Source organism: Centrocercus urophasianus, unplaced genomic scaffold (genome assembly GCF_019232065.1).
Source record: "Centrocercus urophasianus isolate 14NV4802_14NV808 unplaced genomic scaffold, USGS_Curo_1.0 seq_73, whole genome shotgun sequence".
Lineage (NCBI taxonomy): Eukaryota > Metazoa > Chordata > Aves > Galliformes > Phasianidae > Centrocercus > Centrocercus urophasianus.
In genome coordinates, this window is record NW_024885344.1 from 6,407,627 (window position 1) to 6,425,091 (window position 17,465).

The 17,465-nt window shown below is 38.4% G+C and overlaps 1 protein-coding gene across 1 annotated transcript in view; it reads left to right on the forward strand.

Annotated features, from left to right (window-relative positions):
* KIAA1549 (KIAA1549 ortholog) overlaps window positions 1-17,465 on the forward strand; it is a 72,373-nt gene that overhangs the window by 15,254 nt on the left and 39,654 nt on the right. The window contains 4 exon segments of the mRNA XM_042837918.1: window positions 4,738-4,797; window positions 7,592-7,737; window positions 15,352-15,529; window positions 16,544-16,728. Coding sequence (XP_042693852.1) covers window positions 4,738-4,797; window positions 7,592-7,737; window positions 15,352-15,529; window positions 16,544-16,728 — 569 coding nt within the window.

Consider the following 17,465-nt stretch of genomic DNA (forward strand, 5'->3'; position numbering starts at 1 on the left):
TGAGCCAAACAAAAAGCCTTCAGAATCCTTGTCTCTGGGTAGCAAGCATTTCTTTGGTTCCTTATGAGGCCACAGAACTTCTCAGATTGTGGGCTGTGATCTTTACCTCTCATTCAATTCAAATTAACTTGATTGCTTGAAAGAAATTTCTTGTCACTATGTACTGATTTTTTTTTAATTTTTTTGTTTGTTTGTTTTGTTTTTTCCACTTTTGCCCTTGAGCTTATTACTTTTACTCTCTCTGGTATTATTTGTAGTGGCTTGGGTTATTTTTTCTGTGGTGTGCAAACATCTGATCCTAAAGTTTTTTGTTTTGTTCTCATATTCTGGAAAGATACTCGTAGTGAATTTGGAGGTGGCCCCTTGCTGAGAATCCTGCCTTTCATTTTGTGTGATGGGTCCTACAGTGCAGTTTGATGACATAATTTTTTACCAACATGAGTACATCCTAAAAAAACAGGCTGGTAATGAGGGAAAACTATTCCTATTAAACATGTGTATGAACTGTTCTCCTCATTTTTTATTTTTATTCTTTCCCCACTGTTTTTTCCTGATAATAATTAAGAAATGTATGAGTAATTTATTTAGTGCTCAGAGCAGGAATTCTCCCAGTGTTATTTGCATGCTTTTAGGGCTTGGCCAGTGACTGCGATTCCTTGACAATGCCGGTGGAGCTTTATAACAGCTCACACATCAAAGAGAAGGCTGTGTGAAGCAGATAGAGTGAGGAAGTCAAATGCTACTTTTGCAGGCTAGTGCCATTAGCACTCTACAGAGTCATCAAGTCCAACCACCAACCTGACCTACTGAGTCCCATCACTAAACCATGTCCCTTAGTGCCACATACACGTATATTTCCAGGGATGAGAACTCCACCACTTCCCTGGGCAACAAGAATATTGCAGTATTTGACTTGCACATCACTAGAAAACTCTAATTTACAGTTGACGTAGCACACTGCAGTACAGCTCAATTTGATTTATACTTCTGTGGTTTGGTTTCTGTAGTGTTTCAGCAGTTTTGGATTCACCATGGTGGAACACCAGGCATAGTGCCATTTGATAAGTCAGCAAAGTGAGAACACAGTTTATCAGCTTGTTGAGGACTGTGAGTCTGTTAGCATGGACAATAGTGGAAGTTATTCATATACTTTTGCAAGTGAGGCATCATTACTCAGCTCTTCATAGCTATTTCTGCATATTTTTTTCTTTTTGCACTCTTGTGTTTTCAGCCGAAGGATTTTAGATCTTCATAGCCAGAAATCATGTCCGAAGGCACAGCAATGTTGGATAGATCCTTTTTGATACTTCTTATTGAGCAGTCTGAGGGTGACAAAAGGCCAGATCCTCAGAGCTGCTTTGGCAGTCCAGCACCTAAATGCTTTGGATTTCTGGGCCCTGAACTCTATTTTCATGTTGTCCCTTGGTCTGCAGAGCAGTTGTAGCAGGCAAGGTATTGTGAAGATCTTGCTTTGACATATAGCAACTTTGCTCTTTGCAAATTATTTGCCAACCATCTGCTTTTCAACATAGGTCTTTGGGAGAGATTTTGGAAGGTATATAGGTATGTGAACATGAAATGTTCCTTGCCATACGGTTCTATTGCATCTAAGTCTTAAGTGTTGGGCCTGATAACAGTTAATACTCCTGGCAGTGAATTTTTTTCCTCTTGGTGCTGTATATAGAATATCATAGGTTTTCTAATCTTCATACAAAGCAAAAAACCTGATCTGTAGGTGGGCTGAGCAGCCAGGGGGTTCGCACTGATCCACACTAAGGACAAGCTACTTGTGCACTATCACCGTGACTCAGCATTGGTAAGGAAAGTGAGACATTGCCTACAATGTCCCAAATATGAGCCTTGTTTGAAGGATTCTATTTGCTCCCTGCTTCTTGTTCACTTGACGCTGCCTTTTGCACTCAGTCTGAGTTTTTCATCTAATTAATATACACTGTTATGAACTACGTAGGTTGTCCCTATGCAATACGTCTTTTTTTTTTCCACTGTTTATGGCTGCAAGATTTCTGAGGACAGGGAAAGAAGGGCTATCTGTGGACTAGAAGAGGAATATTATCCTTTGTGAGCCTACCCAAATAAATTGCTTTGTTTTTATTATTGCTAAAAATAGAGAGTTGCCTTGGGGTTGTTCTTCAGTGCCATAACTAGCACTTGGAGTAGCATCTATTTCAGTTACTTTGGAGATGGTGCGAGGCTAATAGGATAAGATGAAATGGTGTGATATAATCCATGGACTGCAGAATATTTTGGCAGTTTTCATCAGAGTGGGTTCTGGATCAGATACAGTATTTTAATACTGCCTGCATCGCAGTGTCCTCTCATACTAAGTCCTTCATTCCCTCCCTATTTTATCTTGATGTTCCTCCATTGATTATAAATAAGAGCAATCAATATGGTATCTGTTTCAGCATGCATGATCCCACATGTCTTGGTATAAAGTCAGTCATATCCATACCAGAGCACCTGGCAAAGGCCATATTGCTGGAGTAGAGTGCTTCAAACAGCTGTTGAAAGATTTCTGGGTGACTAAGTGACCGTTTGCCTTTTCAGTCAGCATGGAATCAATGCCATTACATGGTATGGTGCTTCAGGACTGTGTCATGGAATCTTCCAGTGATGCTAATCTGTACCTCATTAATGCTTCGGTAATCATTAGCAGACCAACCATAATCTAACTAGCAACTGTCTTTCCAACTTTCCCCTGACTCTGCACTGGTTTTAGCCGTTTGTTCCAGGGGAATTAGGTATCTTGCAAATATGATCACACTGCAGTGCTGAGACTCCAGCTGAGCTCAGAACTGGGCCATGTGTGGTGAGGTACTTCAATGACCAGTGGTATAGGATCTGGAGCCTGGATTTTTCGACTTGAGAGCACTATCTGAAGTGTCCTTCATTTCATGCACTCTTTTCCAGGTTTTAGAACCCAGCCTTAGCTGCCAGTGATTGTGGCACATCCTTCTTTTCAATCCCAAGATTTTCTCTCATCAGTTTATTTTTAAATTTCATTAATTCCATGAAAAGTTTAAGTGAATAGTCATCCAGTAATTTGCATGAATTAAATCGTTTTCAAGTACTAATTAGAAAAAGCATGAAGAGCGCTTTAAGTATTGAGGCAAAGCACAATTCTGTTTTAAAAAGAAGAAAAAACCCACATCTGTTAGCAGTTCAAAGTTTTGTGGCCGTTGGAGGCTTTTTGATTTTCTTATCTTGCTCTTTCCACGCTTACAAAAACACAGATGCGGTTTCATTTACGCTTTTTGTTCAGGTTGTATCTCTAAATTAAAATAAACAATTGGCGTGACCAGAGCAGATATAACTACAGAGCAAATGTAAGCTACACTCAGAAGAACCGTGTAGCAGTGTGCCAAAAATAAATGTGTTAAATTAAATGGACTGTGGGGTGCTATTTGTGTGTCTGAGAGTTTTGGAAATGTGATGCATCCTGATCGGTGTATGGAGTACTGATGCTCCGTGTTGAGAATAAAGGACTGTATTCTGATACCCTTCTGAACAGTAAGTCACAGTGTACCTCTGGTCGTGATGTTATTGAAATAAAGTGGAATAACCACGTTTTCATTGAATTCTGTGCGAATAAAAGAGACGGTTTAACTGGTGGTTTCTTCGCGTAAGTAAAAAAAAATGGTAAGCTTTTTAAGGGGCAAAGGAATCATTTTTAGATATGCTGACACATGTCAGCTGCTCTAGCAATTATGGCATGATTAAATTAGAAAACTGGTAATTTTCTGCTTCTCTAGAGCATGCAGTAGTGGCAATCTTTACCTAGAACTGAAGACAACAGTTAAATTGTGTTAGCATGGATCAGGTCGTTTTTAGCCTTTGTATAATGCTTAGTAAACTGCATCTGGATTAAATATTTTGAGAAAGTTATGACCCTTCCTCTTTCATATTGCCGTAGTGAAGCTTAAAACATCCCTTGAGGAAACAGATGGCCCAACCCCCATCTCCACTTGTTTCCCAACATGTCTTTACTGCTCTCCAGTGGAAACCTTGGGAAAAATCTTATTCTTACTGAAATCATTGGAAATTGACTTTATTCACTTCACTGGGCCAAGGATTTCTTCCTGTAGCACAGCTTTATACAAAAATCTTGGGGCCATCAAGCCACACACATACATAATCCTTGAGATTTGTTCACAGCGATGCTTCTACATGCATTCATACGTGATTTTTGTAAGTAATTTACCAATGTGATACATTTTAAATTTTTCCCTTTACACAAATCTAGAACTCAAATCAGATCTATTTAATTTTCTGCTTTACATTTAATCTTACCGTGTCATTTTTGCCTCACAGAGGGTCATATTTTTGTTCCCAAACAGTTGTGAATTGCTTCATTGCCCTTTGAGCAAAAGTCTCATCCTGCAGCTAGCTCAGTAAGGAAAAGAATTCACAGTGAATTTTACTCTTAAGCTTGTAGGAGCAATGACCTCAGTACAGCAGCTTGAAATTTTTCAGGTAATAAATCTGACTGCACCCATTAGCTTCTTTTTGTTCAGAGGTGAACCAGGTAGCGTACATCCAGAGCACTTGCTTTACCATTGCGTCTGCACAGCCCCGGGAGTTGTAATACATCCGTGTAAAGAAGATGCTTACTGACAGCATAAATTATGAAGTAACTTCTTTTTTTTTTTTTTTTTAATCTGTTACTGAGAATAGCATTCTAACTGTTGTTTTTCCTTCATTCTCTTTTTCCCTCAGCCTTTCATTATCCTAAGCTTAATGTGTCTCAGCTGATGAAATCTTCCTGGGTGAGAACAGGTATGTACAGTTCGTGTGAGTAAAAGTGCAGTTATTTTTGTTAGTAGGATAACTAGCATGCATATAAATATGTAAATAAATATTGACAACTTGGGGGTGCTGCACATTTGCAAGGCGTTAACGCCTGAGCAGAGTCTATTCTAAAAACGACAGACGTGATGAACTGCAACATCTGAGAAATGTAATTCCTGAGTTTAGAATGAACTTCTGCAATTCCTCAATAATTCACACCAAAGTTTTTGGCTATAAAGCAGTTCCTTCTTAGCGAGACAGCTTATGCTGTCAGGCATGAACTATCTACTCTGCATGCTCTCAATTGACTTTAAGATATTCAGTTTTTTAAAGGAAAAACGAAAACTTTCTGTGGCACTTAATATGAAAACATGCCAGGAATAAAACAGAATAAAAATAGATATATTCTGGCTGCGAGAAACTGTTTCATCACGTTTCATTGATCTCTTCTGATTCTTTCAAACCCCTCCTACCCATGTCTGCTGGGTGTTTTATTCTGTAATTAACTGATATGGTTGAGCTGTCACTTTTAGATGATCAAAGGATATTGAATTTACCCGCAAGCGCAGAGATCCTACCTACTTCTTCAACACAGAAAGCCTAACCGGTGGCCAGGCTTTGCCTAGCAACCTTGCTGTTCAAGTGAAGATGTCCTTCTGGATACACTTTTGTCTTCCCACTATCTTTGCATCCATAGTTTACCAGAAGTAGTATAAACATAGTGATTTTTTTCCAGGCATCCCTGTCTCCTCTCACAAGTGACCAGTTCACTTTTTAAACAGGAAGCCAACTGCTGAAGTCCACGTAGTTTGTATTTCTGAAGAAAACTGAACTATTTCAGATTATGTACAGTAACAGGAGAGCAACTACTCATGTGTATCCCACATCCAATATCATCCTCTCTTTAACATTTATGTTAGATTTTTTTTGTCAGTTTGGTTAAGATAGCCATACCATCTCCTGCTTAGAAATCTGCATTATCAGTTCTTGTTGGAAGTTTCCTTACACCCTGCAATAAAAAAATAAAATAAAATAAAATAAAAAGTTCTTCCAGCTCAGAATCAACGTCTGTCTCACACAACTTTTTTTTTTCTTCTTTTTTTCCTTCCCTAATATATATATGTAACATATAATAAGACATATATAAGGTATCTTACATAATATATGTAAGATATAAGATTGTAAAAGCCAGTCACAGCACCTTTCTTTGATGCAGGGGAATTTTTTGCAATCTCAGTTCTTGCAAGTATCCTTGGAAGAGCTAGTATGCTTTGGCTTAGTTAGTCCTTTAAGTTAGTATATTAGATTCTAATGGCAAAATCATTCTGTGTTAATGACTTTTTTCATTATTTGATAGCTTCTTCTAGATAGATAGTATGACTAATGAGAAAGGGAGATTATTGAATTTATGCTTGCTAAATATAAGCTTTTTTTAAATAGTAGATTAACAGTAGATTGCCAAAACCTAAGTGCATGGGTACTCTAAAATATCCCAGTGGTCATAAGACATTGGCAGATGCAGTGTTTTCTGTGGTTGTCCCTCTTGGTTATATAATACAATTTGTGCTATTAAGCATAATTCATTGATACTCAAATTCAATATATAAGCAAGAAAGACATTCTACTTGCTGTATATAATAGCCCTTGGCCACTTTCTATTAATTTTGCTATTTTATTTTGAGATACATTGTCTGTGATTGAATTTAGCAGACGCGCTGTTGATCTCTGAGAAATCCTGGAAGTAATTCCTTTTTTTCCAACATATGCAGTGAAAAAATTTAAATGGAACAAGTTGTTTTGATAATTGTTTTAAAATTAAAAAAAAAAAACAACTGAAATTGTAATTATTAGATTTTATCTGATTGAATGCCTTTTTATTATAAATAAATAAACATGAAAAGCTTCAACGGAACAGGGACATTTTAACAAATAAACCATGTTAGTGGGAGAGCCTCAGGAAGGAAAACTGCATTATTTTGCTACAGTCAGTGATGAGTCAGTTTATTATCCTTTAAGATTGTTCGATTAGATCATTCAAATGACTGTTGCTGCATTAACCATACCTTTCTTTTACTGGAATGCCATCTTGATGACAAAGATTCACAGTTTTTTGTTGTTTGCTGTGCAGTGTTCCTCAGGTATTTTTCTCAGCATCGACTGCCCCAGTGACCTGGATTACCTGGGGCTAGGGAACAGAACTGGGAGGGCTACTAACTTTTTTTTTTATGCTGTGATTTGCATAGTTGGTAATCTGTATCTTATCTAGGGAAGACACACTTGGAATACACAGTGTCATTCATGTGGTCCATTTTTTTTTCTTGTTTCTGAACCTTTGCCCTGCCTATCTCTCACCTTGCCTCACTTCTAAACACGAAATTTTGATGGCAGTTAGTTGCAGCAAGCAATTTAACTGAATGTTTTCTTTTGTTTGTGTTTGATTAATTCACTTAATGCTCATATGTTCATGCTCTTTTAGAATTTAAGTTGTTTCTTCAGTATTCTGGGTCTGCCTAGACAGCTGAGATTCCAGAAGTGCCCTCTGCCCTATTTTATTTTATTTTTAAAATTTGTTTCTTTTAAGCTTTCCTGATCGAAACCCTTCCTTTTCTAATGTGTAACCACCAGCTGACCTTCATGGTATTCCCCTAAGAATACTGCTGCTCTTGAGTTGTCCTTAAGATGTCACTGAGTGACTCAACGCTTGTAATTGAAGTTGCAGAAAAGGCACTGAAAACTTTCACTAATTCAATTGTGTTCTTGGGTTACTTTCTCTGCAATGTAGTTCTCTTGGGTGTCGTCGACCAGCGAATTCAGGAGGAAGTGTTTCAGGCTGAGATGGAGCGGAAGCTAGCTCACCTGTTAAACGAGGCTTTGGCCAGAGGGCGGATATGGAGACGAGCCAGTTTTGCAGGCAGCAACATTGTGCAGGTATTCAGAGCTCAAAGTCAGAGGAAGAAATAAAGGGGAATGAATCATTGAATAAGTTCATAATACCTAGGCTTTGAGTTGAGAAAAGATATTTCGCGTGCATGTATCGCAATTGACTAGTTTAGCTAGTTGATGATGCTTGTGTTCTGTACTTGAAATATGGGTCTTCTGGCTACCTCATTGTATTTTAAACTGAAAATAACAAGTGGAAACAACCGAGTGTTTTAACTGGCTACTAAAAAATTCTGTTGACTTTTGAAAAAACATACTGAAAATGATTTTACTGACATCTTTCTTAAAGAACTGGCTATCTTATCTGACTTACAGGAGATGCCTAGAAAAGGAGATAGAGTGGTCATCTGAGTCAAAAATGTACTTTGCTGGAACAGCTACTTTGCAGGTCTCTGCTGTTTTTGTGAAGGTGTAGAAATATGAAATAAAATCATGTGCTGCTTGATGCAGTAGCAGAGCAGTAAATTTGGGCTCTTAACTTCCCATTTGTCATAGCATTCCTGGTTGCAGGAGGGGGTTTTAAGTAAGGCTGATAAATTATGTCAAATTTTGCACATATGACAGCTTCTAAATACCAGTGCTTCATTACAGTTTTGTTTAAGTTGGAATTACTGACATAATGTCCGTGAAGACATGGGTACTTAATTTTAATTTGTAAATTTTCACATGCATTCTAGTCCGTTCATCAAGCTGAATGTCACAATGCTTTCTCATGGATGATGATCTTAAAGTTTATTTTTTCTAGCTAAGTCGTCGACAGTTGGCTTACCTCACGTATGCCCATCTCACAGTTCAGATTTTCTGTCTTTATTTAACCTGACCCTACAGTATTAGCTAGCAGTTAAATCTCCATATGTTAGAATTTTCTTACTTCTGTTTTTCTGTCTTAGAAACATCTGTTTCAGTAATTGATTTTATTTTTATTTTTATTTCATGCAGCTTCGAATTGTTGTTAATAGATGTCTACTTTGAATCTCATATCCCCAACACCTCTTGCTGCACTTTGTTCTTTATGCCTCAGTCCTTCCTTTGCAATAAAATAAACACGTAATCCTTATGTTGATAGCAAAGATACCAGAGCCTATAAAATGTGCACATGTAGAATACAGTTTTATTGTTTTAGACAATAAAGCTCAAATCATTTATTTTCTCATGCACAAGATACCACACAAATCCTTTCCATCTAAAGGAGAACATTTTGGAAAAAACAGTGTTTTTCTTATGACTCACTGTATTACTTATTATAAGTGGATTCTGCAGCTCGTGTCCCAAGCAGCGCTGCTGCTCATTTATGCCATTAATTAGTGCAAAGAGTCTGCAAGCTGCTGTCTTCAGGCAGTGGCGGATTCTCTTAGTTGCGGTCAGCACATCCTCCCATCCCACATAACACAAGGCTGTTGCAGGCGCTCATGGCCAGCGTTGCTCAGTGTGGTTAGTGCTGTAATAAAGGAGGTGTGGATAAGAGAAGGCAGAAGGACAGCAGTGTATAATATGCTTGCAGCATGTGATCCTCGCAGCTAGGTACCTGATTGATGTGGCATTTTTTCTGCACAAGTAATGGTAGGTATGATCATGCACTACAGCTTCTTATTTGCTTACTTTTGCAGAATATCCGGAAGTATGGTAGGTAAGACATCCAGGGAGGCTGTTGGTTTAAGGTATTTCAAATAGCTCTTACTAAGCGTAAATCATATTAATTATCTAATGCTTAAGGCCTTCTTATGAAGTCGTTTTGTTCTATTTTGTCTCTGAGACCACTTCCTAACAACCAGAAAGTGAACAAACTTTTCTGTGTTGTATGGCTTTGATTTTGAGTCATTTTTGGTGCCCTTGGGAGACATGTGGGAAAGAATCCCAAAGACAGTATCAACCTGTGAAGTCTGAAGTTTCTGAAGATTTTAGCTATGTGCTTCCAGGTGAGGCCTAATGGGTGGATATTCCAGAGCACTTGCTTTTACCTGTGTGCAGATGAGTGAAGAGACTGTTTTCTTCCTCTCTTTGTTACTTCCTTACATTGGTGAAAGTATCTGTTACCTCTCACAACTTTATCAGTTACAACTAAATATTTCAGTAATCCTCTTGTTGCTTTTCTCCCCCATGCCCAGCTCTCAAAACCATGCTCTAACCTGGATATTCTGCAGAGAGAAGCTCAAACACTTCAGTGAGGACTGCAGCAGAGAAAATGCATGCTGAAATGGCGTTTCTGTAGAGAACAAAACAGATTGGCTAAGATTTAACTTGTATAATGTATATAGATAGTTAGGAATAGTTCAGCTTTAATATTAAACTCTCCTGGAAGTAACAACCTTTTCACCTGGGTTGTTACTCTGTGTTTGAAGGTCCAAGCTTAAAGCTGCCAGACGTGCTGCTTACTTTTTATGAGTGCTAGAACTGGCTGGAGCAACTGGGCTTCATGTGTGCTGCAGTGCTGTAAGGCTGGCCTGTTATTCCTGCAGCACTACAGATGGGAACCTGGAATCTGAGCCTAAGTTTGAGAAGACAGCAGATTTCACAGACGGGGTCATGACCACACAAGTATTCCTGTGATGCAAGGATTGTCTACTATGCAGAGCTGCTCTCATGTTGACCTTTTCCAGGCTCAGTGTAGTAGATATGTCAGCATCACTCCAGGTGTGAAGGCATGTGCAGCTGAAGTGCTGCACCTGTTGATGGGCTCATCAGGGATGCTTCCCTGTCAGTTGAATATCTGGTCCGTAGCCACTTGCAGTAAACCTTTTGGTTTTACTGCTGTTCATTTTGTTCCTTGCAGCCAAGCATATAAGCTGTGTCTGAAATGTGTTGTGTATATGCATCTGTTTGAGTCTTCAGGGACAGCTATTTATATTCCTTGTGTTTTGTATTCAGATTTTCCCATCTATATTTCTTGTACACCAACCAGCAACTGCTGTATTAGTAGGCCACAACAAAGTGAACATAATGACTAGAAGCTGCTAGTGTTTTGGATACTTCTAGTAGCAAGACATGCATATATTCACAACAGACTAGACACACGTTTCACTTGTGTTGAGCTCCAGTAGACCTGTTTTTCCAGAGGTGGAAGATATTAATAGCACATTGAAATGTGACATTTCTAAGCTCCTTGGAAAATCAAGACTGTGGGTCAGAAGGTGAAGCAATTATTTGTGAATGTTACTGCAGGCGTATTAGTTTCCCTTCTAGTACTAGTTGATAGCTTGTGAGGTTTAGATTTCATTTGTAAAGGTATGTGTTTTGACCTAAGAATGTTAAAAATTAATCTCTCAATCAATGCACTTTGTATGAGAGCATCAGACTACCTAGAATGCCCAAATAGCATGTTTTCCCCTCCTCTGTGCAACTAATAAGTGGCACTCCAGGATTTAAAAACAACAACTAAAACCATCACTTACAAAAATCTCTGAAGTTTCATGCCTGGCTGTTAAACCTGAGATAGTCTCATTGATTTCTGTGTAATGTTCATGGTCATGTTCAATGTTTCACAGAGCATGTCATAAATTTATATTTAATATGGATCTGCTGTTGCTGCAGATTCAAAGTGCATGACTTGATGCTGTTTGCATTGCACCCGCACGGACTAGACCACATGATATATGTTATGAAGTGTTAATCATAATAGCTCTTAAGTCATTGAATTCATGCAGAATTGCTGAGCTTAATACTGGTTTAAAAATATGCCAGGAGCTAACACTTATTTTTCCTTTATTTCAGCACGCTTGTTCTCTTGAACTGAAAGTAAAAAGGTGATCCTACTAAGTGAAAAAAGAACAATGTTCTGATGTAAAGAAAGAGCAGATTAGATGGCAGTACAGTCATAACGTGTGAGGGAACATAATGAGGGAACATAAAAGTTGAGTTTTACATTAGAGCGGATGTTCGTTCTCTTGGTTTCCTACTACCAGCATATATGTTGCTCCCATGCACATAGCCTGGGAGAAGGCCAAGTCTCTCTGGGCGATGTGGTTCTACAGATGGAGTCTGTGGGAGCTGTTGCTGATCTCATGGTTTGAGTCGCTTTGCGCCATGTTGGCCACTTGCCGCAGAGTTGGGTGAATGGCCAGAGCCATACAGGCAATGAGAGCCCAGGGACAGCTCCCCTGGAAGTTTCTAGAGGAGCACCCTCAGGTTAACCAGTCTGCTCCCAGTCAAACCAGTTCATGGGCTGATGAAGCCTCCGCACAGAGCAGCACTGGAACTCTTGTATTCAGTGTCTGGCTACATCATCTCATTCCCCATTTGCCCACTGCAGTGTAAGCAGGGTCTGCTGCCATGCTCTGCGCATGTGAGTTTGTCCAACACCTGGATTTTCTCTGTTTTCATTTCTGAACTAGACCTGGTTGCCAAGGAAACTCTCCTCACTGACCCATGATAGTCTCTTGAAGACATGTTTTAAATTAAATTTACTAGCACATGAGCACAATTAAGCCTTTACTCTCTGGAGTTTAAATGCACATCTAGTACCAACAAAGATTATATCATTTTTGTACATTTTAGTTGAATGAATTAGTCTTTTTTTTTCCTTCTCTGTGTTGAAATTCTTGCATCTCATCCCTCCCTATGTCTTCCCTCATTGCCCAATTGTAAAAGTAAAATGCTTCCTAACACACAAGCTACATTTCAAATGCCTGGAAAATGCCATTTCTATCTCTGCTTGCATTCTTAGCACAGAGGGACAACTCTAACCTATGAGACAAAAACAATAATCTGAAGCTGCCTGGAGACTATTTGGGGAAAAAAAGCACAGAGCTTACTATACAGAAACTGTAAAAATGGGCAGAATGGCTGTTTATATTGATTTTTAAAGTAGACTTAAAAATACTTTAAATCTACTGTACCAGTTTGTGTTGTAGCAAACTTAGAGGTCAGAAAAAAGAAGTTGTAGTGAATCAATGTAACAGTTAAGAAAACTGAAGTTTTCTGATATTGTCACAGTGAGTGTACATACAAGTGTAGTTGTCTCATCACCTCAATAATACCATGCTCAACCATCAGTTCTCTAAGAATAGAGCTCCATAACCATCTCCCTTGGGTTTGAAATTTAGTCTGCAGTTTTCCTCAGTATGATGTGAGCACTCATAAAGAATTTTGTACTCAGAATGAGTTCTTTCACAGAAAATGTATCTTAAAACAAAGAACTTAGTTCATGTGCACCAACCTGAATGTCCGCTCTCTGTTGAACTTCATGTTCATTCCCATGTTCCCTATTCTGTACCAAAATACCTCCAACTGCTTCTCCTTCCTCTGTCCCCAAACAGCCCTGTCACCCTTCGCTATTGCTCAGCATGGAGAGGAGAGGAATATTAAAGGCGTTTTGTTTTCCATGATACACCTTGCACTAGGGTCTGTTATCCTCCTCCTCTGTCCTTTTTTGAAGGCAACTTTGGAGCAGTTTCTTTCTTAACCCATTCAACCAGAGGTTCTGGCTGTTACTCTGTGTATGGCACACATACATAAGCATGATACTTTTTGAGTACTCCACAACTCCATAAAATCAATGATGATTCAATTTAAGAATCTCTAGTTTTCTCGGATTCTGTAGATTTGCATGTGATAAAAAGAAGCTTCCCGAAAGTAAAATGAGACCCCACTGGCTTTTTAATCATGTGCGGCCCTTCTGTTCCTTCACTTCCCTTTTGAGTTATGTGTCTGTTAGAAAGTTCTCATCCGTGCTGAAATCAGATACCACTTAACACTACCATTCCATGCACGAAGGCCAGGCTGTGGTGAAAGCAGAAATACAAAGCTGTTGGCATCTGTTAACTAATGATATATCTGCGTTCTGTGAAACCAGATTCAGCCTTACAGCTGCCCAGTAACCACGTTAAGAAACCTTATTTATTGATACCCTTACATATTAGCAGAAGAGTGAACAGTGTTACAATAAATTCAACATCGATTAATGAGTCTTCCTAGTAGGTCTTGCTGTGTTTCATAAATTTCTTAATTTTTCTACTCTATTTGTAGGTGTTCTCTTAACTTATTCAACATGTGGCTAATGCTGAACGTTCTTCTTTGATTTCAGTTGACATGAACTGTAAGCTTTGAAAGTGCAACCCTTTATGCATTGGCTTTACTTTAAGCCAACAAGAAGTTTATTGAGATTCTAATATATTAACTCTGGCCTTCATAGTAAAGAAAAGTTCAGAAGGAAACTAAATGTATTGCCCTTTTGTGGCATTTTCTTCCAGATCTCTTCAAACTCTGTTTTGCACAGTGGAATACCTTCTGCTATTAGTTTGGTGCAGTTCGAGGTTGTGATCATTATTAAATATAAATGATGATACAGAAAAGAATTATTATGTATGAGATTTAATTTTGTAGGAATTTAAAATTGCCTCATCTGCAATGTAGATGCGTGGTGGCTAGATAGTATCTACAGGGCTTCTTCATAGCACACATTCTTTTGATTATTAACATCTTCAGAAGAAGGCAGAAAGAATTGCTTCCCACAGCATCAAATGAATTCCTTCCCAAAGAGAGGTGGATACCAGAGGGAGCCATGTGGAGGATGAAGGTGACTGTGCAAGTTCTTTCATTTAGGTAGAACAAAAAGTTCTTTTTGAAGCTAACAGAATATTTGCCTGTATAAATGCTTATCATTCAGAAAGACTGGAACAAAAAAGTGTGCATTATGAATAATGAAGTAAAAATATTCAGAGATGGAAAAGTGCAGTGAAATAAATCTGTCCAGATATTCCTACTACCTGACAAGCTACAAAGACAATAGGGGCTACCAGAGTGGGATGGTGTTTGCATCTTTAGGGTAGAAGAGTTCTGTTCAGTACTGGATCTGTATGTTGTCATGAAACAAATGGAAAATAAAAAAGAATAGAAACTTCTTCAAGTTTGCCATAAAAATGTACTGTGTGAGGGATTGCTGCACTGCAAAGTTTCAGTTCATAGACTCATAGAATATCTCGACTTGGAAGGGACACCCAAGGACCGAGTCCAACTCCTACAGTTACAAAACACAAATTTCTGTATTCCGTGACCCAAAGCACTTAAATAGTGCTTATTTAATTTGACGTATTGTTTCAGCAATGTCATCTCCCTCTGAAAGACTTAAAATCTTTTGTATAGTAGTTAGGTGACAATATTCTGAATCTATTTGGAAGAAAATGATTATTTCTGAATATTAGCTTTGTATGTCTACATTTGTGCAATGTCGACTGAAGCTTTTCTCAGATGAGAGAACTAAGTTGTGTGTATGCTGTCTCTGCTGCATACAGTGTTTTGGAGCATCGTTTTCTCATTAGAGTTCCCTGGGATATGGACAGTTTCCAAACTGTAGTAGTTTCCAACAGTTACATAGTTTGTGTAGCATCGTATTTCTAGTTATCACAGAGGTGTATCTTCTACAACAATTGCATTGGTGTAGCATAACACAGTGTGGTGTGTTTCTGATGGACTAGCGGTTGCATGCAGTGTCAATTAAGACAGATATGGATACTGACTTGGCAAAGCTGTTCCAAATGCTGTTTTTTAGAAAAGTATCTGGACCCTGTGAAGGGAAGGGGAAAGAGTGGGGAAGACTGAAAGGCCAAATGTATGGGAACCCCAAATAAATACAACATAAAACGTAAAAGCATTCCAATTACTTTACAGATTGTGAACGTGTCACGGTTAGATGGTGTTGATAACCCCGTGGAGCTGATCTATTTTGTGGAGGATCAAGATGGAGAGAGATTCAGTGCTTTGAAGTGCTCAGACCTGATGAACCGAGTAGACATCCAGCGCGCTGCAATCATCCTTGGATACCGCATTGATGGCACTGTTGCACAGCGTAAGCCCTATCCAATCTACACCAGTGCCTGTAGAGAGAAACAGGAAGGGTGACATTATACAGTTGTGTAAAGAGCACAAAAAAAATTGTTTTTTTTCTTATTGGGAAGAAACTAAACAGGTTTTATCTAAGAAAATGGTAATTTTATGTATGGACACATGATGACGTAAGAGCTATTGAATACATAAAATGTAGGAATTATATTCCTTCAATCTTGAAATTTATTATCAGAATGGCTACTATTAAAAATGATAAAGATGAAGTTGCATAGAAATACTGTTTTTTAACTTTAAAACATTGTTTTAAGAGCGTGTCAATTTGACTAGAGATGTATTACTGCTGTTTGTGGGGTTTTAGCCCCACATAGAACTGCTATGCAGAATAAAGCAAACTAAAGTTTTGTTGGTTCTTCCAGTTTACTTTTTCCATACAAGACTGATTTAATTACGTTTACAGTATGATTATGTTTTTTTCTCTTGGAGGGTAAAAGATGTCACACACCAACAGTGAAACAGAGAAAGGAAAAAACAGTAAAAAATGTGGAGCTATACACACTGGGGAGGAGGGTTTTAGTGACTTCAAATTGACTGTGATTATTGATGGGGAAGGTAACAAAATGTGTATAATGAAAGAGAAGAGGTTGCTGGTAATACTACTCAAAACAGAATACAGACAGTGAAGTGAAAAGCCCTTCTAATGTTAGTGACAGGGCATTTTTCTGGTGTTTCACTTTGTCATCTCAGTCTGGAGTTATGGAGTGGTGTGGTAGAAATGTATTTTCTTGAGTAATTTAAGCAAGAGTATTTGGGAGAGAGACCAGAACTATTGATTGCTGCTTCCTGAGCATGACATATGTTAACTGATAAGTGTAAGACATTTCCTGTGATGTGCGGCTGCTTTCTGATAAATTCCTGAACTAGCATTTATGAGAACATAAAAATACATAACCTTGATGTGTCCTCAGTTAAAAATATATAACCACATAAAACTACTCTCTTCCTTTTAACTTCACAGCTGTGGAAAAGCTGAAGGAGTCCGCCTCAGAGGCACAGAACAGCAACCTATGGATTATTGTTGGAGTGGCCGTCCCAGTTGCTGTGGTGCTCCTGATTGTTATTATTTTATATTGGAAACTTTGTCGAACAGACAAGCTGGAGTTTCAGCCAGACACAATAAGCAACATTCAGCAGCGACAGAAGGTAAAAGGGGAAGCTGTGCTGGGAGGAGGTTGTTGAGTGTTCTGAGCATAAATGAATGTGGGTGTCTAGGGAACACCTACTATCCTTAAATAACATTTGGAAACACAATTTTAGCACCTTCTGGTTAAAAAGAAAAGAAGAAAAGTTAAGTGATACTTAAGTCAAGAATTCCATAAGGCTTTATCTGTTCTCTTAGCTGTGTGGTACTGTGCTAGATAGATACATTCTTCTGAAATGCAGGCACTGAGGCTGAAAGGAACCCTTTTTATCACTTCATTTTAAGGCTCCAGCTAAGACTGAGTAAGAGGAAATGTATTGAGTGTTGAAGCACTGACCTTGTTTTCTGCAGAAGGCTGAGTTTTTCTTTGGAGAGATTCCACTAAACTAATTCAACAACTGAACCTTACCATCCATTATAGCTCACACTGGATCTAGCATTTGCTAGAGACCATCTTTTTTGCTACCCATTCTGCTGAGGCTCTTGTATTGCTGTTGTGTTCCTGTCACTAGGACTTCAGTTACTAAATCTGAATTCAGATTTAAGATCCAGTAACTTTATAGGTGGAGAGTGTATTGACTGAAGTGATGGAAGACTGGGTTAGGATGGTGAGAAATTCAGTCTGTCTATTTTGTGCCCAAAACTAAATGATGAAATAAATGATCCATCATTTTCACAAAAGTATTTGTCAAAAGGAGTGGGAAAAATGACTAGACCTAAGTGTCAGAGATTCTTATTA